The 25,579-nt window shown below is 55.8% G+C and overlaps 4 protein-coding genes across 4 annotated transcripts; 3 read left to right on the plus strand and 1 right to left on the minus strand.

The window, feature by feature from the left end:
• The first annotated feature begins 1,118 nt into the window (after positions 1-1,118).
• DPEP1 (dipeptidase 1) lies at positions 1,119-8,127 on the plus strand. Its single transcript, XM_049786307.1, has 11 exons — positions 1,119-1,403; positions 4,870-5,022; positions 5,764-5,896; positions 5,999-6,133; positions 6,359-6,507; positions 6,585-6,654; positions 7,007-7,183; positions 7,307-7,391; positions 7,491-7,566; positions 7,694-7,829; positions 7,901-8,127. The coding sequence occupies exons 2-11, from the start codon at positions 4,919-4,921 to the stop codon at positions 8,066-8,068; spliced, it is 1,233 nt and encodes a 410-aa protein (XP_049642264.1). The 5' UTR covers positions 1,119-1,403; positions 4,870-4,918; the 3' UTR covers positions 8,069-8,127.
• A 3,468-nt stretch (positions 8,128-11,595) lies between these two features.
• Positions 11,596-15,626, minus strand: CHMP1A (charged multivesicular body protein 1A). Its single transcript, XM_049786304.1, has 7 exons — positions 15,547-15,626; positions 14,531-14,550; positions 13,751-13,828; positions 12,589-12,735; positions 12,334-12,462; positions 12,031-12,218; positions 11,596-11,869 (listed from the first exon to the last, which is right to left on the minus strand). The coding sequence occupies exons 1-7, from the start codon at positions 15,551-15,553 to the stop codon at positions 11,848-11,850; spliced, it is 591 nt and encodes a 196-aa protein (XP_049642261.1). The 5' UTR covers positions 15,554-15,626; the 3' UTR covers positions 11,596-11,847.
• A 327-nt stretch (positions 15,627-15,953) lies between these two features.
• On the plus strand, positions 15,954-18,047 carry SPATA33 (spermatogenesis associated 33). The gene is made up of 2 exons (XM_049787388.1): positions 15,954-16,065; positions 17,408-18,047. The coding sequence occupies exons 1-2, from the start codon at positions 15,954-15,956 to the stop codon at positions 17,596-17,598; spliced, it is 303 nt and encodes a 100-aa protein (XP_049643345.1). The 3' UTR covers positions 17,599-18,047.
• A 2,339-nt stretch (positions 18,048-20,386) lies between these two features.
• CDK10 (cyclin dependent kinase 10) lies at positions 20,387-25,457 on the plus strand. Its single transcript, XM_049786301.1, has 13 exons — positions 20,387-20,503; positions 22,040-22,112; positions 22,603-22,674; positions 22,906-23,008; positions 23,134-23,215; positions 23,312-23,379; positions 23,968-24,020; positions 24,111-24,180; positions 24,458-24,517; positions 24,672-24,795; positions 24,873-25,012; positions 25,116-25,168; positions 25,333-25,457. The coding sequence occupies exons 1-13, from the start codon at positions 20,423-20,425 to the stop codon at positions 25,437-25,439; spliced, it is 1,086 nt and encodes a 361-aa protein (XP_049642258.1). The 5' UTR covers positions 20,387-20,422; the 3' UTR covers positions 25,440-25,457.
• Positions 25,458-25,579: the final 122 nt, after the last annotated feature.

The raw sequence follows: 25,579 nt of genomic DNA on the forward strand, positions 1-25,579 counted from the left end.
ATGCTGTGGAGTTTTCCTGGGCTGGGCTGGGAAGCTGAATTATTGATGAGAAAGATCCCTAAATTTTGTGGCCTGACACTGGCCCCTGATCCAGTTTCCATAACAGAATGATAAGTCTTAGCCTCGAGGTCTGGCTGGCCTGGCCATGTTGAACAGGCCACCACAGACTGAGACAGGTGGGCCTTTCACAGCATGAGTCTCACTGGTAGAACCCCCAAGGCCAGTGCTAGGGTCCTGGCCCAAGAGCCCTCTCCATGACTGTAAACACAGAGGGTTCTGGGGGCAGGAGTAGATGGGGTGTGTGGAGCTCTACTTCCACACCTGACCTCGTTTCTCTTTCTCACAAGAGCCAAGGACAGTGGAGAATCTCCAACTCTGCCTCCAGCATCTGTTTCACCCCAAGGTGCAGCGTGCCAGCTCACCCTCTTCTGGCCTGTGAGCAACCCCGAGTCAGCCCTTCTGGGTCAAGGGGACAAAGGATCCCCTGTGATAACTGAAGAAAGGGGGATCTGGGAACACTTGACCCCTCACCCTGGATCCCCAGGTCTGGTGGCCGGCTCAAGACCCTTGCCACACAGGACTAAGCCCTGTCCTGGGGATGTTGCTAGATGCCCAGGATGGAGCGTGCAACCCTGAGCCCAAATGTCTGCCTCCTGTCTCAGGCTGGACCTTCCTGGCTTTGAAAGTGAGTATGGCCCTGCCAGAAACATTCTGGTTTGTATTTGCTCTGCTCTGTGGGCTGTGAGCTCTGGGGACCAGGTCTTACTAGGAGGGTTGGCCCATGGGCTCAGGATCACCCTGTGGTCAGGGGCTGGGGTCAGAGAGGGGCTGTGAGGTCAGAGAAGGGCTGTGGGGTCAGAGAGGGGTTGTGGGTTGTGCCATCTCCACACACTTCGATGGGGCTTTCCCACCTGAGGGACACCCTTCACCTCACAGCTCAAGCTTCCTGCCCCTGGGCCATTCACCCATCACCCCACAACACATGCAGGTCCCTGGGGGCTGAAAGGATACTGGACTTTGGGGAGGAGCATCGGGCTGGGTGCAGCATGACTGGGAAACAAGAACCAGCTGTCTGGATGGGACGGCCCCCTGGCCCCACTTCTGGGGATACACTAGGACCTAGTCATGCACTGAGGGAGCTGCAGGAGGGAAGCAGACAAACATCCCCCCTCAGACAGACCCCAGCTCAACTCCACACTGGGTCACAGGAGGGGAGCTGTGAGGGAGCAGGAGAAACCAGAGAAAGGAGAACCAGCTGTCTGGAGGGGACGGCTCCCGGCCCCACTCCTGGGGACGTGCTGGGAGGACACGGCTGTGCATCAAGGAAGCTGCAAGAGAGAAGCAGACGGACCCCCCACACATCAGACCCTACCCAGACTTCCCGCTCCAGCGGGGGCTGCTCTGTGAGTCTCATTGGGCCTGCAGCGACAGGTCCCCGTGTGGGCTGCACAGAACCTCACCAAGTGTCCAGCGGGCTTGGGCAGTGGAGGCTTGAGAGGCAGGTCCTGGGTTCTGAAGGCCAGGACATCCAGCCAACACAGTGGGATGGGAGTGGGAGGAGACCACTTACTGGACCATGGCTCTTCATCTTAGCTGAAGGGACGAGGAGCTTCCGAGGACACCCTGGTGCATTTATGAAGTTGTGCCCCCAGAGAAGCAGTGTTAGTTACTGTGGGGAGAGGCAGCCCCAGCCTCCAGAGAAAGGACTGTCCCTGTTCCCCAGAGCACTCAGCTCTGGTCATTCAGGGCTGTGGCCCTGAGGTGGACACAGGAGGGCCCAGAGCAGACTTGCAGTCAGGCGGGTCCCCTGTGCTGTGGGAGTGGCCTGGGGTTGTCTGGGTCCACATCTGAGCCTGATTATTCTGTGCTTGGGGCTGGTGTCTGATGGCTGAGTGCATGGAAAAAGCTGTGGGCTCTTCACACATTTGAGCACACTCATATGTACAGTGTGTATGCTTAAGTCTCTGCAGCACCAATCAGGCTCTGTGGTATGTGGACATGCCCATGTGCTCATCTGATGTGCACTTATGCACATGTGTTAGTCACACATGTCTGTGTACATGTGTGACTAATTTGCTGTGGTCATGTCTGTTGTATGTGCATTCACATGTGAATCAGCACATAGCACTGACTATCACATGTTCAGTGTTCACCTGTGTCTGTGAGTCTTCTGGTGGAATGTGTGGGTAGGGTGTTGGTTCCTCACTTGTCACACAGGCAGTTTCATGGGCTGGGCCCTGGGCTTAGCTATGTCCTGTGCTTCTTTCTGTGCTAGTTGGTGCATGGAACATTTGTGCTGCTGCTCCTCCCCAGCCCTGGGTATTGGCCTTGGCCCTGAGCACCCCCCCTCTCCAGGGTTCCCAGCTCCTGCCACACCCCAGGGTGTCTATCTGGGTCCTGCCTGAGGTCACACAGCACCGCCTGCCTGCCCACAGGCCCGGTTTCCTGTGTTTATTTTTATTGTAGCTTCTATTTATGGGAAACTATTTGTTGAAGGGTAAGTTCCAGCTTAGAAATGACTGGATGTGATTAAGTGGCTTCTCACACCCACTAAACCAAGGCACAAGAGGGATGGTGGCTCTGAGAGGGGACAGACTGAGAGACTGAGAGTTACTCAGGCTGGATCTTGCCTGCCTGTCCTTGGTGAGCAGGTCATGACCAATTAAATCTCAGGACCCAGAGTGAGGCGATTGAATACCAGGGTGTAATGACTGGTCCTGGGTCGGATGGTTGGATCCCAGTGTGATGACTAGATTTCCAGGGGTGTGATGATAAGATACCAGGAATGTGGGCCCGGAGAGATAGCACAGTGGCGTTTGCCTTGCAAGCAGCCGATCCAGGACCAAAGGAGGTTGGTTCGAATCCCGATGTCCCATATGGTCCCCCGTGCCTGCCAGGAGCTATTTCTGAGCAGACAGCCAGGAGTAACTCCTGAGCACCGTCGGGTGTGGCCCAAAAACAAAAACAAAAACAAAAACAAAAAGATACCAGGAATGTGATGACTGATCCCATTAGTGTGGTGACTAGATCCAAGTTTGGTGAGTGAACCCCAGTGTTTGGTGACTAGATGCAGAGGTGTTGTGCTGGATCCTGGACATGGTGATTGGATCTCAGGAGTGCAGTGACTGGATCCCATTAGTATGATGACTGGATCCCAGGAATGTGGAAACTAGATCCTGTGGTGTTGTGCCTAGATGCTAGGAATGTGGTGACTGGATCCTGGTATGTGGTGACTGAACCGCATGAGCTTGATGAATAGATCCCAGGGTGTGATGACTAGTTCCCTGGAACTTGAAGGCTGGAACCCAGAAGAGCTGACCCTAAGCAAGGGCAGACCCCTATGTCCACTCCCGTAAGTGATGCTGGGGCCTTTAAGGGTCACACACTCTCTCAAGTGCTTGTGGCTTTGGTGTTTTGATTGCGAGTGTCAGCTTCTTTTCAGAGCCTCTTCATTTCTGGTTTGTTTGTTTTTTTTTTTTTTTTTTTTTTTTTTGGGTGGGTGGGGGTCTTTCCTCCAGGCTTGTGGCAAATGTCTCCAGGGTTAAAGGGAGCCTGGAGATGAGGATAGGGGCCAGGTTAGAGCCAGGATATAGGAAAGAAAGTGAGAGTCACTGGGACAGGTCTCTCATTCCCCAAAACCCAGGGGGGCAGCAGCCAAGCACAGACACCCAGCAGAGCCTGTTCTTGGGGGTGACTCAGAGGGCACACAGGTGGGACCAGGTCAGAGGGAGACAGGAGAAGACCCTGGGGCGGCAGTGCACACAGGGAAGATCATGTGCAGAACTGGGTCTGGTGGGTACAGATGTTCTGGCCTGCCCCTGGGCTGCCCAGACTCTGGAAAGAGCTCAGGGCCAGGTTTCACTCTCCTATCAGGGGCTGTGGTATGTGAGGAACTAGTCGCACTGAGGGCACAAAGATGGGGGCTGGAAGGATTCCTACATTGAACCTGGAAGCCACAGAGTAACTCTGATCCCATTTGTAAACACAAAGTGGATCATGAGGGAAATTGAGGCTGCAGAACCCTGGAAATCCCAGGAGCTTGATGATCAGAAATCCTTGCCCAGGATACACTTTTTTGTTGTTGTTTTGTTTTTGAGTCACACCCGGCAGCGCTTAGGGGTTATTCCTGGCTCTACTCTCAGAAATCAGCCCCTGGCAGGTTCAGGGGACCATATGGGATGCCAGGATTCAAACCACCATCCTTCTGCATGCAAGGCAAACACCTTACCTCCACGCTATCTCTCCGGCCCCCAGGATACACTGTTGATGGCCAAAGACTGACTCGTGTCCTGGCATCTCAGCCCCAGTGGAGGTGGAGAGATTGGCCTGTAAGCCCATGACTGAGCAGTGACTTCCAGGCATGCAGACAGTCCCTGACACCAGAACTTTCCCTAACATCCATCAGCGGCTCCTGCAGTTGTGAGCAGAGAGCTTTCAGAAAACGCTGACACTCAAATCTCCTGGCCAATTCCAAAGTCCAACGTGTGCAGCCCAAGAACTTCCAGGGGTCAGGACCCCACTAAGATCCCTGCTGGGGGTGAAATTGGAAGCCCCTAGTGGCCCTGGTAGACAGTGGAGACACTTATATGAGGAACACATGCTGTACATGCGTAAGCATCTCAGTGGAAAGGCGTTTCTGTTGGCCAGTCTTGGCCGGGCCCCAGGCCTGCAGGGTGGTCATGTGTGGACACACAACACTCTGCTTTCTCAGCTCCTTCCTTCATCTGGGCTCCAGTCTGCCCTGGAGTGACCCTTAGTATGTCTACTTGTGGCGGCCCCGCCCACCCTGGGCTCGTTACTGATTGAACGGCACTTAAAGAAACACCTGTAGAATCCCCAGATAAAGGCTCTTCTCGGTCCTGTACACAGTGGCTATCCAGCTGGACACGGAGCACAACTGGCAAGCCTAACGACCACCATGCACCTCGCCTGCTGGCTCTGGATCCTTGTGGCCATTTGTGCTGCTGATGAGTTCAGGGAGAAGGCGCAGAATATCATGAGGAACACACCGGTCATCGATGGGTGAGCAGCTGGGTCTGTATGGGTTTTGGAGTAACATAGTGGTTACAGAATAGGGGTTGCTGGGTGACACAGTGGCCACCATTCCCAGGGTACCCTCACACCTTCAAATGGCTGCACCTGTTCCGGTCATCACCAGCCAGTTCAGCTAGGAGGAAAGAGCCAAGTGCAGCAGCTTCTCCAGAAGGAGAGAGGAACAGTGTGTCCCAGACACACCCCAGTTCCAGCTCCCCTGGACATATCCAAAGGCCAGGGCCTGATGGACTCCTGGAGAGAGGTGCTGGTTATAGGGCAAGTATTCTGGGTTTGAGCTAAAGGCAGAGACATGGAGCTGGCACTTGGCTGGGCAGAAGGGAAATTCCCTCAGGACTCTTCCCAGGGTCCTCTCATGAGCCCCTGTTCCCGCCAGCTGTGACCTGGACAGCTGCCCATGGTAGGTCACCCCTATTCACTGGCCACCCCTGACCATGGACCACCTAGGTCCACTGGTCACCCCTGATCACTGGTCGCCCCTGACCACAGACTACCAGTCCCCCCTCACCAACCTCCCTTCTGACTACCCCAAACTCCCACATGTCATGAGCCTCAGGCTGGGATGCTTCATCCATGCCCTTGTGAGCAAGGTCCCAAGTGCCTTTGTTCCCTGAGCCTAGCTAAGGGGTACTGAGATGTGCCCGGGCTGGTACCTGTGCTCAGGTAACAATCTTGGGGTCCCGGGCTTCCCTGAGCTACCTGTGCCCCTAGACACAACGACCTGCCGTGGCAGCTGCTGAAGCAATTTAACAACCGACTGCAGGACCCCAGGGCTGACCTGAACCGCCTGGAGAACACACACACCAACATCCCCAAGCTTAGGGCCGGCTTTGTGGGTGGCCAGGTAGGATGGCCTGCTCAGGGTGTGGTTAAACCAGAAACGGGGCCAGAGTGGGCGGCGGGGCCAGAGTGGGCGGCAGCTCCAGCCCACCCTGTGGTCCCCTAGTTCTGGTCTGCGTACACCCCCTGCGATACTCAGAACAAAGATGCTGTGAAGAGGACCTTGGAGCAGATCGATGTAATCCACCGCATGTGTGGCTTGTACCCCGAAACCTTTGCCTGTGTCACCAGCAGCGCAGGTGTGCCCACCCGTGGGAGCAGGTGGCTGTGAGAGCTATTCCCACTGCCTGTCCCCCATATGCTCCTGTTCCCCACAAAGGGCCGTTCCCTCATGTGCCCCGTCCCCCCCATGCCCCTGTCCCTCTGTGCCCCTGCTATTCATGCATGAGCCCTCCCCCCCCCACAAGTCCCTATCCCTGCTCCACTGCCTGCCTCCACATCGTCACATATTGTGCTATCCCCAGAGCTCAAGGAGGCCTTCCAGAAAGGCAAAGTGGCCAGCCTGGTGGGCGTGGAGGGTGGCCACTCCCTGGACAGCAGTCTGGGGGTGCTGCGGTCACTCTACCATCTGGGTATGCGCTACATGACACTGACCCACAGCTGCAACACACCCTGGTGAGTGCTCACCCACTGTCTCTGCCCTGGCTCTGAACAGGCCACAGAGAGTCGACTCCTCACTCTCTGTTCTGCAGGGCCGACAACTGGCTGGTAGATGACGGGTCTGACAAGGCCCAGAGCAATGGCCTGTCTCCCTTTGGGCAGGTGAGAAGGGGGCAGGTCACGCCCACCCCCTGGGATCCCAGGATCTGGGAAAGTCCTGGTGTTAGTGGGGCTCCCAGAGCAGGCGCTGATGAAGCTCTGTCCACTTGGGAATGGGCCCACCACAGCCACGTCCCCATCATCAGACAACCCTGACCCTCAACTCACAAGCCACACCCCCTTGCCTCACAAGCCACCTCCTTAAATCTCACCAAGCCACACCCTAATCCAATCAAACCTGCTCTTCTATAACACGGTGCCCTGTCCACCACCCCAGGTCTATAAAACCCGCCCCTTATCTCCCAAGCCCGGTCCATCCATACACACCCTGCCTTTCCCTGCTATGTCACTCCAGAGCGTGGTAAGGGAGATGAACCGGCTGGGCGTCATTGTGGACCTGGCCCACGTGTCCCTGGCCACCATGCAGGCAGCCCTGCAACTGTCCAAAGCCCCAGTCATCTTCAGCCACTCTTCAGCCTTCTCTGTGTGTCCCCACCGCCGCAATGTGCCAGACAACGTGCTGCAGCTAGTGGTGACAGTAGAGGGGCCCTTGCCCTGGTTCCCAGCCCTGCACCTCCCTCCCTATGGTTCCTTCCCTGGGGCTCTCTGCCCTGCGGTCCAGGCCCTGATCTCGGGGTTCCCTCTTCCCAAGCAGAAGCAGAAGGGTGGCCTGGTGATGGTGAACTTCTACAATGATTATGTTTCCTGCCAGAAGGAAGCCAACTTATCCCAGGTGGCAGGTGGGTATGTCCACCCCAGCCTGTCTTGAGCCCCATTCCCAGACCCCCTGCAATCAGGGCCTGCAATTGGGACCCTCTTGGGACGTTACTTCCCTCCAGACCATCTGGACCACATCAAGAAGGTGGCAGGACCCAACGCTGTGGGCTTTGGTGGGGACTTTGACGGGGTTTCCAGGTAAGGGGCAGGACTGGAAGGGAAAGGCCCTGGGTATCTTGGTTGGACTCTAAAGCTCCCCCACGTCCATGCCTTGGGTTGTGGGTTGTGGGGCATAGGGAGAGCCTGGATTCCTACCCCATCTCAGGCTGCCTTCGGGCCTAGAGGACGTGTCCAAGTACCCAGACCTTATTGCTGAGCTGTTACGGAGAGGATGGACGGAAACAGAGGTGCAGGGAGCCCTAGCATTGAACTTGCTCAGAGTCTTTCAGGATGTAGAGCGGGTAAGAAGGGGGGCAGCACCCACTTCCCCCAGCTGCCACGAGCAGACCCCCCAACCTATCCCTGTTTACAGGTGAGTGACCACACCCAGCCCCCTGAGGAGGAGCCCATTTCCCTGGACAAGCTGGAGGCTTCCTGCAGGACCAACTATGGCTACTCCGCTGCCCCCCACACCAACCATCTGTCAGGGGTCCTATTGGCCTCTCTCGGGCTCCTCCTTCTCAGCCTGTATGTGCTGTGATGTCCAGGAGCTCCCACACCAGGGCCTGCTCACCAGGCATACAGTGGGCCCACAATAAAGTACCCATTTAAAATCTCTAAGTCTTGCCCTAGAGCCGAGGGCAGCTGGGACTGACATCCACACACAAAGCACCTAAACCTACAGGGCAAGCAGAGATAAAGCCCACTGACACTCAGCAATGCTCAGTCTCTGAGGGATCAGGGCTCTCTGAGAACAGAGAGGAGTCTGTGGTCCCTTCGTTCATTGGTTTGGAGGCCATACTCGGCAGTGCTCAGAGTTTACACCTGGCTCTGCACTCACGTATCACTCCTGGCGGTGCTTGGGGGGGTCCTTATGGGATGCCAAGCATCAAACCTAGATGCCCTCCCTCCTACTGTGCTATCTTTTCAGCCCCTAGAGGTGGGTCTTTACCTGAAAGTTCTGACTCCAGCTGCCTTTCAACATGCATTTACACACCCATACACATGCATGCAGTCTTAACCTGTAATACACAGGCACACACATGTATGTATTCATTCACTGCACACACCCATGCACATAAGTACTCACATAAAGTGCATGCATATAAGGTACACACAATGTACTCCTTATGCACATGCATTCACACACATGTACACTGTGTGTTCATTCATGCACACACCCCATATATCAGACCACACATGCAAGTGCAATCACACATACAGGAACACTAATCACACTTGTTCAATGCATATATTCATTCCATGCATTCAACACATGAACACATAGTACAGTCCCCTAGCAGCCCCCAGGTACACAGACATGAACACATGCACCACTACTGCTGCACATGGATAAAGAGGAGATGCACATATGAGCACCTCTGTGTATGCACATACCCAATTACACATACTCTCAGCCCAATCCCTCCTAAGGAGGGGTGAGTACAGAGAGGGTGGGGTTGGCCTAAATCACCTCCTGAACTGTCATAATCATGTGGGCACCAGAGGCCCGGTCCAGAGACACACCAGAGGCCAGACTGAGCTGCCACTCTACTCGCTTCCCTGTGCCTGAGCGGTGTCCAGATTCAACAGGAGTCGACACTGGAGGTGTTTGGTTCCATGCTGGAGTAATGCAGCTGAGGGCACCAGCCCTCCTGTAGCCCGGGCCCTCTATGGCGACCATCACATTTAGTCCTGGATCGGCTGCATGCAAGGCAAATGTCCTACCGCTATGCTTTCTCTCTGGCCCCCAGCCATCACAATTAGTGTCACTTTTTTTTTTTTTTTTGGCCACACCCAGTGGTGCTCAGGGGTTACTCCTGGCTGTCTGCTCAGAAATAGCTCCTGGCAGGCACGGGGGACCATATGGGACACCGGGATTCGAACCAATCACCTTTGGTCCTGGATTGGCTGCTTGCAAGGCAAACGCCGCTGTGCTATCTCTCCGGGCCCTAGTGTCACTTTCAGGCTTGTCTGCAGCAAGGGCTCACAGAGGTCCATCACATGGCTGTGATGCTCACAGTGCCTGCCTGGCTCTCCCAGGCTCTAGGAGCCAAAACCAAGAGTCACAAAGCCTCGATCCATACCCTAGAAGGGGCACCTGCTGATAGGTTTCTGTGCTGCCCAACCCTGTCCATCGCTGTCTCCTCTGGTGCGGGAGGGCCCTCTGGTGGGCTGTGCTGGTACAGCCGCAGGCTGGTGTCTGAAAGGGCTGCGATGCTCCCAGGATGATTATGCCCCAAAGTACAACTCTGCACAGGGGCAGAATGAGCCCAAGTACTGCTGGGGGCTAGAAGTTGTAAAGACTGATACTGATTTTTTTTTCTTTTTTGGTTTCTGGGTCACACCCGGCAGCATTCAGGCCTGGCTCTACGCTCAGAAATAGCTTCTGGCAGGCTCGGGGGACCATATGGGATACCGGGATTCGAACCACCACCCTTCAGCGTCTAAGGCAAACGCCCTGCTGCTGTGCTATATCTCTCCAGTCCTGATACTGATTCTAAGGAAACAAATGTGGTCAGGAGTGCCTACAAGTTGTCTGAGCGTGGGTCCCAGTGTACAGTTGTCCGGGGTGGGTCCTGGTGTACATACAGTTTTTCAGGAGGGTCCAAGTATACACACATTGTCCAAGGGTGATCCCATTGTACAGACAGTTTGTTAAGGGGATCCCAGTGACACAGTTGTCTGTGGTGGGTATTGATATAAACACAGGTTGTCCAGGTGAGGGTTCCAGTATACACATAGGTTGCTCAAGTAGGTCCCAGTGTACACACAGGTTGTGGGGGTGCAGATCCCAGTGTGCCTCCTCCTTACTACCCTCCTTCCCAGTTCTGCTCTTTTTCTGAAGCACAGGTCCTGCCATTAGATATCTGTACCTGCAGGAATCAATCCCAAACTGGATTATCACAAGATCCAGCAGGTGACCCCAATGGCAGGACAGGTGAGTGCACAGGTACAAACAGTGACAGTGCTCTAGCATTAACACCAGCCTGCGGTAGCAGAGTGGCCGGGAAGTATTGGACATTCAGTGTGTAAGCCTGGGGGTGGCATAGACTAGGAATAGAGGTGGATGGGACAATGGCTGAATGGCCCAGATCCTAGAAAAGGTAGGCATGGCACCGGGAATGTGCTGGAACTTCCAAGATCATTTCCCTGACTCAGTTTTCAGCTTGACTTGAAGCTCTCTCTGTACCACTGCCCCCTCAGCCTCCCAATGGGGACCTGGACGGCCATAGATACCCCCAATCTCAAACCACCAAAGTCCAGGCGAGACAGGTACTGGGTACCAATCCTTTTATTTACAACAGCATTTAAGTAAAATGAACATCTCACTGCCTTTTATGAAGGCCCAGCATGTGGCTCCAGAAAGCTGAGCCCACTGGGGACCAGAGGGCTGAAAGGCCGTTCCAGTTTAGTGTCCTCAGAGCTTGTGGGGGTGGGAGTGGGGGGTGTGAGGGGGGTGAGAGGGGGGAAAGCAGACTGGATGATCACAGCCTCTTGGGGTCAGTCCACAGCTCACAGTCATGTGGCAGGTCCTGGCCTGGCCAGGTGGTCTGAGCACTCACTGCCTGGATCCTTTTATTTTGGCAAAAACAAAACTCAAAGGGAAACCCTGGAAGCTCTGAGGAAACCATGAACATGAAACTGTAGAGAGGACACAGAAATAGGCTGTGTTGCAACAGCCAGCAATAGGCTGGCCCAGTGGGCAGAGAGTCCCTGGCAGCATAAGGGTATCTGGGCAACCCCACCTGGCCTTCAGCCACTCCTGGCTGTTGAAATTTGGGTGCAGAGCAGGGTCAGGGGACACCTGCTCTCTAGTGTAGGATAGAATAATGACACCTCACTGAGGGCAGGCTGGAGGACAATGGGGGGAACAGCGAGATCCCGAGATACACAGGAGCCAGAAAGACACAGAACACCAGCCCTGTGGCAGTTGTGATGGGGCAGTGGGACCTAAGGGATACTGCCTAGACTTAGAAGAGGTCTCTGGGGGCTCAGTGGGGTAACCGCACCCCTGCAGCATCAAGTTGGCCGATCCACGTGGATACACAGGTGTTCATTCACTGGCCAACCCCTGTCCGTGCTGGGGGTCAGGGGATGAGGGGGAGGGCTGCAGGTCCACAGAGGCACAGAAATTACCCAGAAACGCCAGAAGTTTGTGCAATCCTGGAGACAGGGTCCCACCATGGGCTAACATCAGGGCGCCAGGTGGGACAGGTGCTGAGCAGCAAGGCCACAGTCCACAGAAAGGCAAGTGTGGGCTGACCTCCGCCTGGGCCTTCCCACGGCCAGGCCAGGCCAGGCCAGGTGGAATCCTGGCTAATTCCTCAGGGCGGCCAGCCTGCAAGTACACCATAGAGGCTTTCAGAGAAAGGCAGGGCTACATGCTGACCAGGTCACCTTCCCTGGCCCATGTCAGAGGCAGCCGGTGCAGCCTGTGGGGTCACACGGGCCCAGGTTCCAGCCTTTCCCTACAACCCTTCCCTGCCCCTGTGGGCCTACCTCCGTGACAGCTGGTCCTCCTGGCTACGCACAGAGCTCTCGCCCACTGCCGAAGCACCCTCAGGCAGCTGGCTGAGCTGGTCCAGCACCTCAAGGCCATTCTCCTCGGCAATCTGCACGATGAGGCTATCCACCTGCTCCTGTGGTGTGGTCAGCGTGGTCGCCGAGCTCATGGAGTCTTCCATCACCTGCGCATGCCACAGGCTGAGTAGCTGTACTTGGCTTCGGGGCCTGATGCTGGCTCAGGCCCCTCCTAGCACACCCTCCCATTCTGGACACTGCAGCGCACACGAACAGACCTACCGATGTGTGTACATCCAGGTTCTGCACCTGCTGCTCGAACTTGTCCATTACCGCAGAAACCTTCTGTAGATCCATAGAGCTCAGGGCCCTGTCCAGGGCTTTGGTCACCTGGGCCATGTTCTTGGTCACCTATAAAGCACATGCAGAACCTCATCAGCATCGCTCAGCAGGTAAAGCAGTACTGAGTGGCATGAACAAGTCCAACACTACATCTAAAAATCAAAAGGTCCTGCTGAGCCTGCGGCAAACACTCACCCCCTTCATGGTCACGGCCGTCTGCACCTTGGAAGCCACAGCATCCACACGGGACGACATTCGGAGCCAGTTCACACCTTCATTCTTCTTGCGAATGGCATTCTCGGCGTACACACGGGCACACTCTACGTTTTTCTGCTGAAGGGCCTGGTATAGGGGTGAGGGCCGTGGGAGAGGCAGAGTGAAGTGTCTCTGCCCTCCCTCTAACACAGTCCCACAAAGATTCCAATCCATGAAGCACCAGTGAGGAAGGAAACCACCCCCAAGGCATTGGACCCCACTATTTTTTTTCTTTTTATATATATATATTTTAGTTTTGGGGCCACACCTGGGGGCACTAAGGGGTTACTCCTGGCCCTGCGCTCAGAAATCACTCCTGGCAGGACCAGGGGACCATATGGGATACCAGGGATTGAACCATGATTGGCTACTTGCAAGATGCCCTACCTGCTGTGCTGTCATTCTGGCCACCTCCCCATGGCAGTTTTGTTTGTTTTTTGGCCACACACAGTGGCGCTCAGGGATTGCTCCTGACATGCTCAGAAACTGATCCTGGCAGGCTCGGGGGACCATATGGGATGTCAGGTATCAAACTTAGGCCTGTCCTGAGTTGACTGCGTGCAAGGCAAACACCCTACAATGTGCTATAGCTTCGTTCACCCCATTGCAGTTTTTTTTTTTTTTTTTTGTAGTTTTTGGGTCACACCCGGCAGTGCTCAGGGGTTACTCCTGGCTTCATGCTCAGAAATTGCTCCTGGCAGGCACAGGGGACCATATGGGACGCTGGGATTCGAACCGATGACCTCCTGCATGAAAGGCAAACGCCTTACCTCCATGCTATCTCTCCAGCCCCCCCATTGCAGTTTTAAGGTAGCACAAGGTTAGCCAGGAGCCTCTCCATTGAAGAGGAAGATTCAGCCAGGAGAGCCCAGCCCCATTCATGCAGCTCCCTCAAACACTGTGGTAAAGTGCCAGCGACAGTGGGGAAATGAGGAAGAGACAAGTGGTGAGGTGAAGAAGGAACAGGTGATAAAGGGACAAGTGGATTTCTGGACATCCCGCTGCCCCAAAACACAGAATAGGCAGAAGTAGAAGTGGAACCCCAGGGAAGGGGAGTATCCCTAGTGGCTAGGCCCAGGGATGGGCAAGGCCAGTATTTCACCTTCTTCACTTTGGCCTGCTCCGCTTTGGAGTCTTTTTCTGCCTTCTTGGCTAGTTTCTCCAGCTGCTTGGCTGTGAACTGAAAAGAGGCACCAGTGAGATGCATAGAGACACCTGCTCCATACCCCCGGACTCCATACCTCCAGATCCATACCCCAGCCCTGGTTCTCTGGTGCTGTCAGGGACCTTCTAGACTGTCATCTCTCTAACACTGCATCAGAATCCTCCCCCCAAAAAAGGCCATCTGGGACACTGATGAGACACCTGAAAAGGAGCCTAAAAAGGAACAGAGTCCCACAGGCAATGAGACTTGCTCCCAAACGGACTGGAGCACCCCTGGGAAAAGCACCCTCAGGAGGGAGGGGCATTTCAGGTGGAAGGAACACCCCAGGAGGAGCACCCTCAGGAGGAAGGTGCACTCCAGGGTAAGGAGCACCCATAGGAACCATACCTAGGAGGAAGATCAGCTGTCAGCAAGCTGTCCTGTGAAGCTATTTTTATCTTTTTTATTTTCCCAAGATTGTCTTTAGCATTGCTCAAAATCCAGGCCCACCCAGCAATACCTGGTCAGTACTGCAGACCTGACAGACCCTTGGGACAGCAAGGGTGCTGCTAATGCCCAGGCCGTCCTCTCTGGGGGTCATGCATGCCCTTCCTGGAGGAGCTGAGTGCTGTTCCGGCTCAGCAGACAAGGGCAGCTCAGCCAGCAGTGGAGGCCTGGCAGCACCAGCATTTCTAAGAGCAGGGAGAGGGCCAGGCAGAGCTGGCTCTTGGGACCTACCTTCAACTGAAACAGGGTGTCTGCAAAGAGAGAGAAGGATGGGGATCAGGACGGCACCTGACCAGCACCGCTGAAGAGGGCATCAGAACCGCAGCCACTGACCCTCTGGGGAAGCTCCACAGGTAAGAAAGATGCACTTTGGCTCCTGGAAAACGCCCCCCTGAACCCCATTTCTCATAGACAAGGGCATGTCAGAGTTGACCTCCAGCGTTGCAGTACAGAGGTAAACCAGGTTTCCCAGGGAGCATGACAGTGTGTGTTGGAAGCTAGACTGCCAAGCTCCTGCGATGCTCAGCTCAAAGCTGGATGCTGACTCTCTCCCGCCCTCGGATGAGAGAGGCAGAGAGCACGACTGGGGTGTGACATGCCTTGGCTCAACTCATGGCACCGTGGTGGAGGACAACCACGGGGTGTGGCAGCGACAAAAACCAAACAAACGAGAGCGAGAAGACCTGGAGTCAGCAGGCTAGACCAGCAGCCAGGGCAGGCTCTGTGCCTCTCTACACCAAAGCCCAGGCCCAAGCAAGGGCAGCGCTACTTGAGGCTGATCTCTCTCGTCCAAGAAGATCCAACTTAGGCCGACTATTCTTGGGGGGGGGGGCCTGCACCGGGCCCAGAGCAGTGGGCTTCCTTCCAACTGGGCGCCCCAACTGGGCACCACCTCTGCTGCAGCGCGCAGCTTTGCAATGCAGGGCCAGAGCCGACCTGACAGCCGAGATGCTGAGGGTCACACCCCTCTCTGCCCTGCCCCGCATTCCCGTGCGACCGATCGCAGAAGTAGCCAGGACGCAGGCTGCCAGGAAGGCAAAGGCAGGGCCCTGGGAAAGAGAAAAGGGACCCAGGCAGCCCGTCCCGCCCGTTCCTCCGGGTCCCCGGGTACAGAGTGCATAGGGCCGTGGCTGGGCCGACGCGCGGCCCCGACATTCTGGGACAACGGCTCTAGAAGGGACGGGGAGGTTCAGGCTGAAGTCCCGGGTTCCGTCCTGGGAGCGAGGGTCGGGGCGGCTGCCGCTTACCGTCCATGGTGGGGCAGCAGCAGCGCCGTGGCCGAAGGACAGTGAACTGGGCGGCGTCCGGGCTCTGCCTTCGGGGCCGCGGGAACTTCCGGGACCGACCACTTCCGGTCTCGGCCCGTTCTCGCGAGAGGACGTTACCTTGGAGACGCTTCTGTTGAGGTTCTGACAATGGGCTGTAGGGAACTTCCGGGACCGCCTCTTCTCGCCGCGGCGGCCCGCTCTCGCGAGAAGGCAGATAGGCGGCAGTACCTGGCAGATGCTGCATCGTCGGGAACTTCCGGAGTCGCTCTCTTCTCGCCGCGGCGACTGTTCTCGCGAGAGGTGGGCGGCGTCGTCGCCTAGGAGACGCTTTTGTGAGTTTCCCTCAACCCGCGCGTGGGGGCCTCCGCGCGGCCGCGCGTTCCCCGATGGGTCTTGGTAAAAGCAAACTCAAGCCCCGGCAGCATAAAGGGCTGATCAACTTCGGACGGAAACGGGCGACGAAAGGAAACGCGGCCGCCTCCCCAGGTGGAACCGTAGGTCTGCTGAGCCAGGGCGCCCGAGTGTCAGGCGTGGGCTTAGTGTGCGGACGGGGTGCAGGCGGGAGCGCCACCCGCGCCGTTTTCGTCTTCGGAAAAGCGATCGAGAGGTTGTCGCTAGCGAGAGAGCTTTGTGCATGGTAGAAGTGGCCCACTCTGAGTGTTCGGGATCATAGAAGGGTCGGAGCGACAGCACAGCGCCGGGGCGTTTGCCTTAGACGCGGCCAACAGAGGAACACAGGACGCACCCCGCTTCGATTCCTTGCCGGCATCCCATATGGTCCCCCAATCCTGCCAGAAGCGATTTCTGAGCGCAGAGCCAGGAGTAACCCCTGGAAAACGAAAAACACAGAAGTGTGTGCTCTCACGAGGCGTGGGCTAGCTACACTTCACAGCACGAGAAAGCTGCTGAATAGAAGTTGGGGCCTGGATGAGCCCCATTTCTTGGTTAGCCCCTAGGTCTTAGGCCTACACATACATGTATGTCCAGGACCGTGTTTAGTGGCCCAAGGAGTAGCACCGGGGCTTCAAGTGCCCACCTTGCAAGCCGTGGTCACACTTCAAATCCTGTCTGTCCCTTGTGTGATTCAGCTCTGCCCCTAAAGGAGCCAGTGAGTGGACAGTGTTGTTCTTGGGAAGAGACTGGAGGAAAGTGTGGCTCAGTGCCTAGGGCTTTAATGAGCACAGTGGAGGACTGCCAGGAAGGGCTGTTGGAGGAAGCAGCAGCTGCTGCCCTTGACATTCTGAAGCCCCTTAGTGGGGCAGAGAAAACCCAGGGTTGTGTGTGGCCATGCAGGGCTGGGGCTGAAATGGGGTTGGGGTGCAACCCTGGACCTCCTGCAACACAAGGCCTGTGTTCCAGGCACTTGGAGCCATCTCCTGACTCCTACTTGAAACGAAAACATTCCCTAGTCTGTCTGGGAATGGTCCAACTTTTCGTGTTCGTCTTTAGATGCCACATGTAGTGGTGCTCAGGGATCAGTCTTGGCGAGACTGAGGATCATATTGGGTACTAGAGATCTAACCTGAGTCAGCCATATGCAAAGCAAGCACCTTGCCTGCTTTACTCTTTCCAGCTCCCATTGCTAGGACTTGCTGTTAGGATAGGTCATGGTGCTCCACTGTTCTGCAGGGAGGGTGCTGGCAAGGATCAGGGTCCCACCTCTGGGAGAGGCTTTTCCATGTCGCTCACTAAAGCACCAACTACTCTCTTCCTCACTGGTTCTGAAGTGCAGCCAGGAACCCAGACAGGCTTCACACTCATGAGTGGGACTGTCTCTACTTTCCTAAAAAGCTGTGGTTACCGCTGACTTAACTGACCAGCCTGTGTCGCTTCCTTCCAGAGCAGCGTCCCTTGCAGCTGAACACCCCCCGCATCACTCTCACCCGTGCTTCCCGGGACAGTGTCATCAGCCTGAGCGCTGTCCCCAGTGAAGAGCAGAAGCCCATCCATGAGTATGCAGACTGGGGCCCCTACTTCCGACACAGGAGCCCCAGCACCATTGCTGCCTTTGGTTCTCCTTCATTGAAATAAGGCAGTGCCCAGGACAGGTGCCCTGAGGGATAGTGTGCATCACCCAGCATGCAGAGCTGGCAGAGGGCAGGAGTGACCTGGATCAGAGGCAAAGGATGCCATCCACTGTGGAAGTAGCCAGCTATGGCTGGAGAGGGATAACAGGCAGTTGACTTCTTGAAAAACTTGGAGACTGAGTGCCACAGCTGGAAAGTGAGTGGTCCCAGACAGCTGTCATCTGAGCTGGCTGGCATGTGAAAGGACTGGAAGGAGTGACCAGGTGGCTTGATCCTTACAATATGGGCCTGGAGCTGTCTGGGGAAGGGAGTGAACCATGGGCTAGTCCCTCAGGGGCTCCCCATTTACTGGCACCTGGCATCAAACCCACCATTCCAGTTTGGCTGTGGCACCTGGGTTGGTTTCTTCAGCTCCAAGGAGGCACCATTTAAGCATTAAACAGAACAAACTGACTTGAGATCAACTACTTCCACTTATTTTCTTTTGGTTTTTGGGTCACACCCAGCGGCGCTCGGGTTATTCCTGGCTCTGCACTTAGAAATCACTCCTGGCAGGCTCGGGACCTTATGTGATGCTGGGAATCAAACCCAGGTCCATCCTGGGTTGGCCAGTTTTCAAGGCAAACGCCCTACCGCTGTGCTATCTTTCTGGCCCCTATTTCCATTTTTTAAAAATAAATATATTTGGGTCATATCCAGTAGTGCTCAGGGCTTACTGCTGGCTCTGCACTCAGAAATCATTCTAGGAACCATAAGGGGGTGTCAGGATGCAAGCTGGATTAGCCTCGTTCTTGGCAAGCACCTATCCACTGTATTGTCACCCTGTCTTGTAATTTTTTTTGTTTTTGGACCACACCCGGTGACGCTCAGGAGATCAAACCCGGGTCCGTCTTGGGTCAGCTGTGTGCAAGGCGAATACCTGACTGCTGCGCTATTGCACTGGCCCCTGTAATTTACTTTTTTGTTTGTTTTTTGGGCCACACTTGGTGATGCTCAGGGGTTACTCCTGGCTATGCGCTCAGAAATCACTCCTGGCTTGGGGAACCATATGGGATACTAGGGGATGGAACCGAGATCCGTCCTAGGCCAGCAAAGGCAAGGCCTTACCGAATACGCCACCATTCCAGCCCCTGTAATTTACTTTTGGTTTTAAAAAAAATCGTATTGACCGTTTGCTGAGGTCTACTTGAATCTTCTGCTTACTGTCCCCTGAATGACATTGTGCAGAAATATGAAGCCCTGTGGGTTGGACCCCTGTGAAATTAGCATAATGTCACATTCTTGTACTTGATCTGGCACAGGCCTCTACCCAGCCCTTAGTATCTCCCTCTGAAAATCACCCTGGATAGCAGCCAGAGTGGTGGCTCTAGAGGTAAGGCGTCTGCCTTGCAAGCGCTAGCCTAGGACAGACTGTGGTTCAATCCCCTAGCGTATGGTCCCCCAAAGCCAAGAGCGATTTCAGCGTGTATAGCTAGGAGTAACCCCTGAGTGTCACCGAGTATGGCCCAAAAAACAAAAATAAATAAAATGAAAATCACCCTAGCTAATTTCACCAAAGGAACTCAAGAGGGAAAGAATTAATGGAACTAACGGAGCGTGGACAGTTTAGAATTCGGGGTTAACAAAGAGTGGAGAGTACAATTAGAGAAAGGTCTATAAAATGTACATGCAGAGCACCCCTTCATTAACAGTAGTACAAATCACAGTGTCTAAAAGGAAGAAAGTAAAATGCCTGCTCCAGAAGCAGGTTGGGGAGGGTGGGCATCAGGGCATCAGAGAAGAGGGCGTCAGGGCGGGGGAGAGGGAAACTTGACATTGTGGATGGAAATGCACACTGGTAAAGGTTGTACATTTATGATTGTAACTCAATCATGAACAACTTTATATGTGGAAAATACCTAAACAACTTCGTAACCATGTCGTTTAAATTAAAAATAAATAATAATAAAAAAAAGAATTCTGGACAAAGGGGAGTGATAGGACAGCGAGTGGGCGTTTGCCTTGCATGTGACCAACCCAGGTTTGATCCCCGGTATCCCATATAGTCTCCTGAGCCTGCCAGGAGAAATTTCTGAGTGCTGAGCCAAAAGCACTGCCGGGGGATATTTCGGGTCATACCCAGGGCGCCAGCCGTTGACGCTGCAGGGTCCATGTGGGCCAGGCGAGACCCTGCATTCACTGCATGCAAAACATGAGCTCAAACAGCCCCAAGACTCATCACCAGAGGGATGAGCTTTTTTTTAATAACCAGTCCCTTCCCGAATGTTAATGCGGCCCACTAGCCCGGCCGGCCCGTAGGAATCCGGCGTCGCAGGAGCCCAAGAAAACCACAGCGCCAGGCCGGGCAGCCACCCAGAGGCAGAGCTCGAAAGTCGCGAGGCCCCGGGTTCCCCGGGAGACACCGACCTATAAACCAGACCCCAGCGTCACGAGTCTGGCCTGAGCTAGAGGAGCTGGGCCAGCTGCAGGACTTTCTTTTTTTTTTTTTTGGTTTTTGGGCCACACCCTGTGACGCTCAGGGGTTACTCCTGGCTATGCGCTCAGAAGTTGCTCCTGGCTTCTTGGGGGACCATATGGGACGCCGGGGGATCGAACCGCGGTCCATCCTAGGCTAGCGCAGGCAAGGCAGGCACCTTACCTCCAGCGCCACCGCCCGCCCCCAGCTGCAGGACTTTCGGCGGCGTCCTTGACAACCGTTGCCAGGCAGGCGGCCGGAAGTGAGCTGCGCACTTGCGCGAAGCCACAGGCTCGGCGACGTCCTTGACAACCGTTGCCAGGGAGAGGAGCCGGAAGTGGGCTGCGCGCCTGCGCGAAGCTGCTCCTGCGGCATGGAAGAGCCGGAGCCCGAGCAGATCCGCTTGAAGTGCGTCCGGACTGGGGGTCACTTCACGGTGCCCCCCGAGCACAGGGTGCGACGGGCCAGGCGACCTGGGTGGGGAATAGGAGGCCTTGAGAGGTGGAGGGAGGACGGAGGGGGTTGTTGGGAAGACGTAGGGGGTGGGAGTACCCCTCTCCGGTGGATGGGCGGACCCAGGAGGCGATGGGCTGACCCTAGGGAGGGACGGACCCTCCGCGGGTCTGGAGGGAGCGTGTTTCCCAGGTTGGGTGCGCCACCGCTTTGCTCTTTTACGGCCCCCCGGTTCCGAGCGGGAGGCGGCTGTTGCCCTGGGAAAGGCCCGCCGGCCTGTGCAGCCTGCTCCCGCCGCGCCGCCCACTTGGGGCCGTAGATGCGAGATGCAGAAAGGAACCCCGCGGACCCTGGGCCGCCTGACCTGGCTGCTTTGCTGCCAGGACCGTGCAGAGGGCGTGCCGTTCTCTGGGTGCCGGGGAACCCCAGTTTCTGGGACCAGTCACAGCTCTTGGGTTCTGGGGCTTTTCCTGGGCAAGAACAGAAGGACTGGGTGCAGGCACGCGAGTAAAGGAGTCAGGAACCCTGTGAGAGGGGAGGGAAGGGCTTGCAGCACCCAAGCTGTGCTCAGGGAATTTGGGTTTGATAAGGAAGCTGGGGGCTAGAGAGGGGTCCTGGAACTGCATTACTGTGTGTGCTCTCAGCACCCCTGCCTAGAAGTACCACGATTTCATGTGGGCCATTCAATGGGCCCTTTAGTCTGCGAATATTCCAGACACATCACCGTTCCCATGAAGCACTAGGTCCTCAGATTGCCTCTCGGCCCAACACTAAAAGGAGTAGGTCCTCCGTTTGGTGCTCAGTTTCTTCTTGTGGCGAGACCAAGCTGAGCCTGGAGAGACTAGGATGTGCATCCCCTACAGTTTGTGACTCTTGGGGACAGTCTGCCACATCACATCAACGTTCAGCGACGTTTGGCTAAAAGTCCATGAGCCCTTCCTGGCCCACGAGGCATGGCCTGGGGCCCTTTGGGTGCTAGAACTTTGGAGGAAATGGCTTGTCGATTTTTATTTATTTACTTATTTATTTTTGGTTTTTCGGGCCACACCCGTTTGATGCTCAGGGTTAACTCCTGGCTAAGCGCTCAGAAATAGCCCCTGGCTTGGGGGGACAATATGGGACACGGGGGGATTGAACCGGGGTCCTTCCTTGGCTAGCAAGCGCCACCTCGCCGGCCCCTTGTCGATTTATTTTCAGTAGTTACCTGTACTCCACTTGACAGGGAGACCTAGACTGGCCAGCACTGCCCCCTCCAAATCTATTTCCCTCAGATGCACTTGTTCCAGTGCCTGGAGCAGAGCTGGTCTGTATCTTGTGCTTTGGAAAGCTTCAGATCAGTATCGCTGGGACCCTTCTTACTTTGTTTCCCCCCTTTGGGTGCCATGAGTGACAGGAGAGGGGGTTCCTGGGTGGCATGGTCCACCTGGATCATCTTCTGTGCACCTGAAAGGCAAAGTCTTTTTCTGCTTCATGGGCGAGATGTGGGTGTGGGGCTCCGAATGCTCTTGTTCCACTGCTCACTCTGCCACCCTTTCAGCTGGGACGATGTCGGAGTGTGAAGGAGTTTGAGAAGTTGAACCGCATTGGCGAAGGCACCTATGGCATCGTGTGTAAGTGGCTGTGATGGGATGCCTGGGCCCGAGGGACTGTCCCCAGATGAGCTGTGATGGGATGGAAGGATGGAATTATGTACCCCTGCTTCCCTGCCAAAGTGACCGGAAAGTGAGCACCCCATTTGAGTGTGGGTGAGGGCACCGTATGCTTCTGTGATGCTGCCTATGATTGACATCCCTGCATGAGGCTTGAATCTTCAGTGCAGACCTGGTGTGGCTTGTATGTACATGAGACTAAGAGGTGGGTACAAAAAAGGCTTTGGTTCCAAATTGTTGCCATTAGGACAACCCAGTTGACACCAAGGGACTGACCTGCTGGGCTGAGGAGGAACATGGCTCTGGCTCCTGGCTCCACATCTCTCTTTCTGTCATGGGAGAGCCCTGAATGAAGCCAATGACAGGACCAGTGTCCACCAAGCAGAGGACAACAGAAGCCCCAGCTTAGGGAGAAGCTGGGGAACGAGCTCACAGGAAGCTTCTCTTCTAGATCGGGCCCGGGACACCCAGACAGATGAGATTGTCGCCCTCAAGAAAGTGCGGATGGACAAGGAGAAGGATGGTGAGCTGAGAGAGAGGTTGAGTCTAGGGCTCCTGGGGACAGGTCTAAAGTGTAGTGGCAGTGGCCTCTGTATGAAGGTTAAAGGATTAATCCCAGGGTGTCCTGACTCAGCTGCCCTACTCCCAACTTCCAGCCCTCAGCTTCTAGGGACTCCCCAGAGCCTTCCTGTGTGTGTTGGGGGGGAGTGTAGAGCCAAGCCCTGTGGATGGACCCTGCTCTGTGTGGTTGCAGGGGTCCCCATCAGCAGCCTTCGTGAAATCACACTGCTCCTCCGCCTGCGTCACCCTAACATTGTGGAGCTGAAAGAGGTGGTTGTGGGGAACCACTTGGAGAGGTGAGCCCTTCAGGAGCTGCACAGCCTCTGCTTCCCGAGTGTTGGCCTCGCTCCTGTCTCCTGTTTCTGGTTTTAACCTGCAGAGCTGCTGGGGACAGACACTGTCATCTTCTTGTCCCTTGCAGCATCTTCCTGGTGATGGGTTACTGTGAGCAGGACCTGGCCAGCCTGCTGGAGAACATGCCGACACCTTTCTCTGAGGCGCAAGTGGGTACTGGCTGGGGCCCTTGCTGTTCTGTGGGTGTGTGAAGGTGGCCCTGAGTCTCTCCCTGAGTCCCTGAATTCCCCGATCTTCCTGTGCAGGTGAAGTGCATTGCGTTGCAGCTCCTCCGAGGTCTCCAATACCTGCACCGGAACTTCATCATCCACAGGTGGATCATGTTCCACAGGGTGGCACAGGGTCCTTCACAAGTCACAGTGGCTGCAGCTGTGGTGCTCCTTGAAGGCTGGAGCCGGCTGGGCCCAAGCCTGGCCACAAGGCTCCTACCTGTTGTATATCTGGTTGAACATTCCACAGTCCCAAATGGGGAAAGGGGAATCCCATACCCCCTATCCCGGGAGGAAAGGAGTAGCTGGTCCCGGTAGTAATTCCCCACAATAAATAATCCACACAGATAAGGACATTTTAGTTTAGGCAAGAAAACTCACACTGTAAGCTGTTCACCCACAAGCCAGTTGCTCCACCATGTGGACCACAGCCTTGATGGCATTTCCCAGTTTAGGTCTCCTGACTAGTATTTATTGAGATAAAAACCAGGTCCCACCTCCCAAGGGGAGGGGAAAAAGCCAGATGAAAGGCAATGGGGAAACAAGACCAAGGGATACAAATAAGACCAATTAAGATACAAATGAGGACTAATTCAAAGGCCTCTGTTTACATCACACCTTCCTATACACAGAAACAGCCTGTTCTGGGCCAGAAACCCCCAACCCCTTGACCCTCTGCTCTTTTTCTCCAGGGACTTGAAGGTCTCCAACCTGCTCATGACAGACAAGGGCTGTGTGAAGACGGGTGTGTGCTGGTTGTCAGGTTGGGGGGTGGGTACTGCTGTGCCCCATGACCTGGCTGGTGGCTGACACTTGCGCATTTCTACCGGCATAGCTGACTTCGGCCTGGCCCGGGCCTATGGCACCCCTGTGAAACCCATGACCCCCAAGGTGGTCACCCTGTGGTGAGTCACTACTTTCTGAAGGATGTGAGGGGGACTAGAGGGGCAGTGCCATGGCGAGCTTACCACTTTCTGGGTGAGATGCCCCTAAGACAGGTGGCTGAGAGGCACCGAAGGGCAGCTCTGAAAGGACCATGCCCTGGAATCTTCTGGGCTGGCTCTGGCCCCATGTGGGCCTCCCATCTGCCGCTCCGGGTCCTCAGGCCCAGTGGGGACCCTATAGTCCGTAGTCCTGGGTGCTACATGCTAGCTCTCTGTGCTAGGCTGTTTCTGTGCACAGGTACCGTGCTCCCGAGCTACTGTTGGGGACCGTCACGCAGACCACCAGCATTGACATGTGGTGAGATGAGGCTTCAGGGACCGAGGAGGGAGACATCTCCAGGTCTCTGTGGCCCTGGAGTGGTCAGTCCCTGGGTAGCCGCCCTGGTCTGAGTGGCTGAGCCAGGGTGCTGGCTTCTTTCCCCCTCAAATGGACACAGGCACTATCTCTGCAGGGCTGTGGGCTGCATCCTGGCCGAATTGTTGGCCCACAAGCCACTTCTCCCAGGCACTTCTGAAATCCACCAAGTGGACCTGATCGTACAGCTTCTGGGGACACCCAGTGAGAACATCTGGCCGGTGAGTGCCTGGCCTGGCCAAGACTGTGGGGCCCTGTGGCCTCACCGTCTCCCAGGCTCATGGCCCACTGCCTCCAGGGGTTCTCCAAATTGCCACTGGCCAGCCAGTACAGCCTGCGTAAGCAGCCCTACAACAACCTGAAGCACCGCTTCCCCTGGCTCTCCGAGGCAGGCCTGCGCCTGCTCAACCTCCTCTTCATGTACGACCCCAAGAAAAGGTGCCAGTATCTGTGGTTACCCCCAGGATGGGAGGGCATGGCCATACTGGGTGCAAGGCAGCCCCCCCCCCCCCGGGCCTGCTCATGTCAGATGTCCACTCAGGGCCACGGCTGGGGATTGTCTGGAGAGCTCGTACTTCAAGGAGAAGCCCCTGCGTGAGTGTCTGCCCAGGCTGGGCCTTGGGAGGTAGGGTGCAGTCTGTGGGCAGAGCCGTTTTGGAAGGGAGCCTGGGGCCAAGCAGCTCAGGACTCAATGTGAGTGGATGTGGAGATGGGCTAGGGCTGACACAGATCTGATAGTGACCCACCTCTATCCCTAGCCTGCGAGCCAGAGCTCATGCCCACCTTCCCGCACCACCGGAACAAGCGTGCTGCCCCAGCTGCACCCTCAGGTGCCGAGGCCCAGAGCAAGCGCTGCAGACCCTGACGTGTGGGGCATAGAAGAAAATAATCATCACTGACATCTAGTACCCCACAGTGGCCCCAGGAGCAGACCTGGCCCTGGGAGAGACAGACTAGCTCAGCATGAGGCCTCAGGCCTGGAGGGGTGCGGCCCTGTGGCCTCTC

Source organism: Suncus etruscus, chromosome 14 (assembly GCF_024139225.1).
Source record: "Suncus etruscus isolate mSunEtr1 chromosome 14, mSunEtr1.pri.cur, whole genome shotgun sequence".
NCBI lineage: Eukaryota > Metazoa > Chordata > Mammalia > Eulipotyphla > Soricidae > Suncus > Suncus etruscus.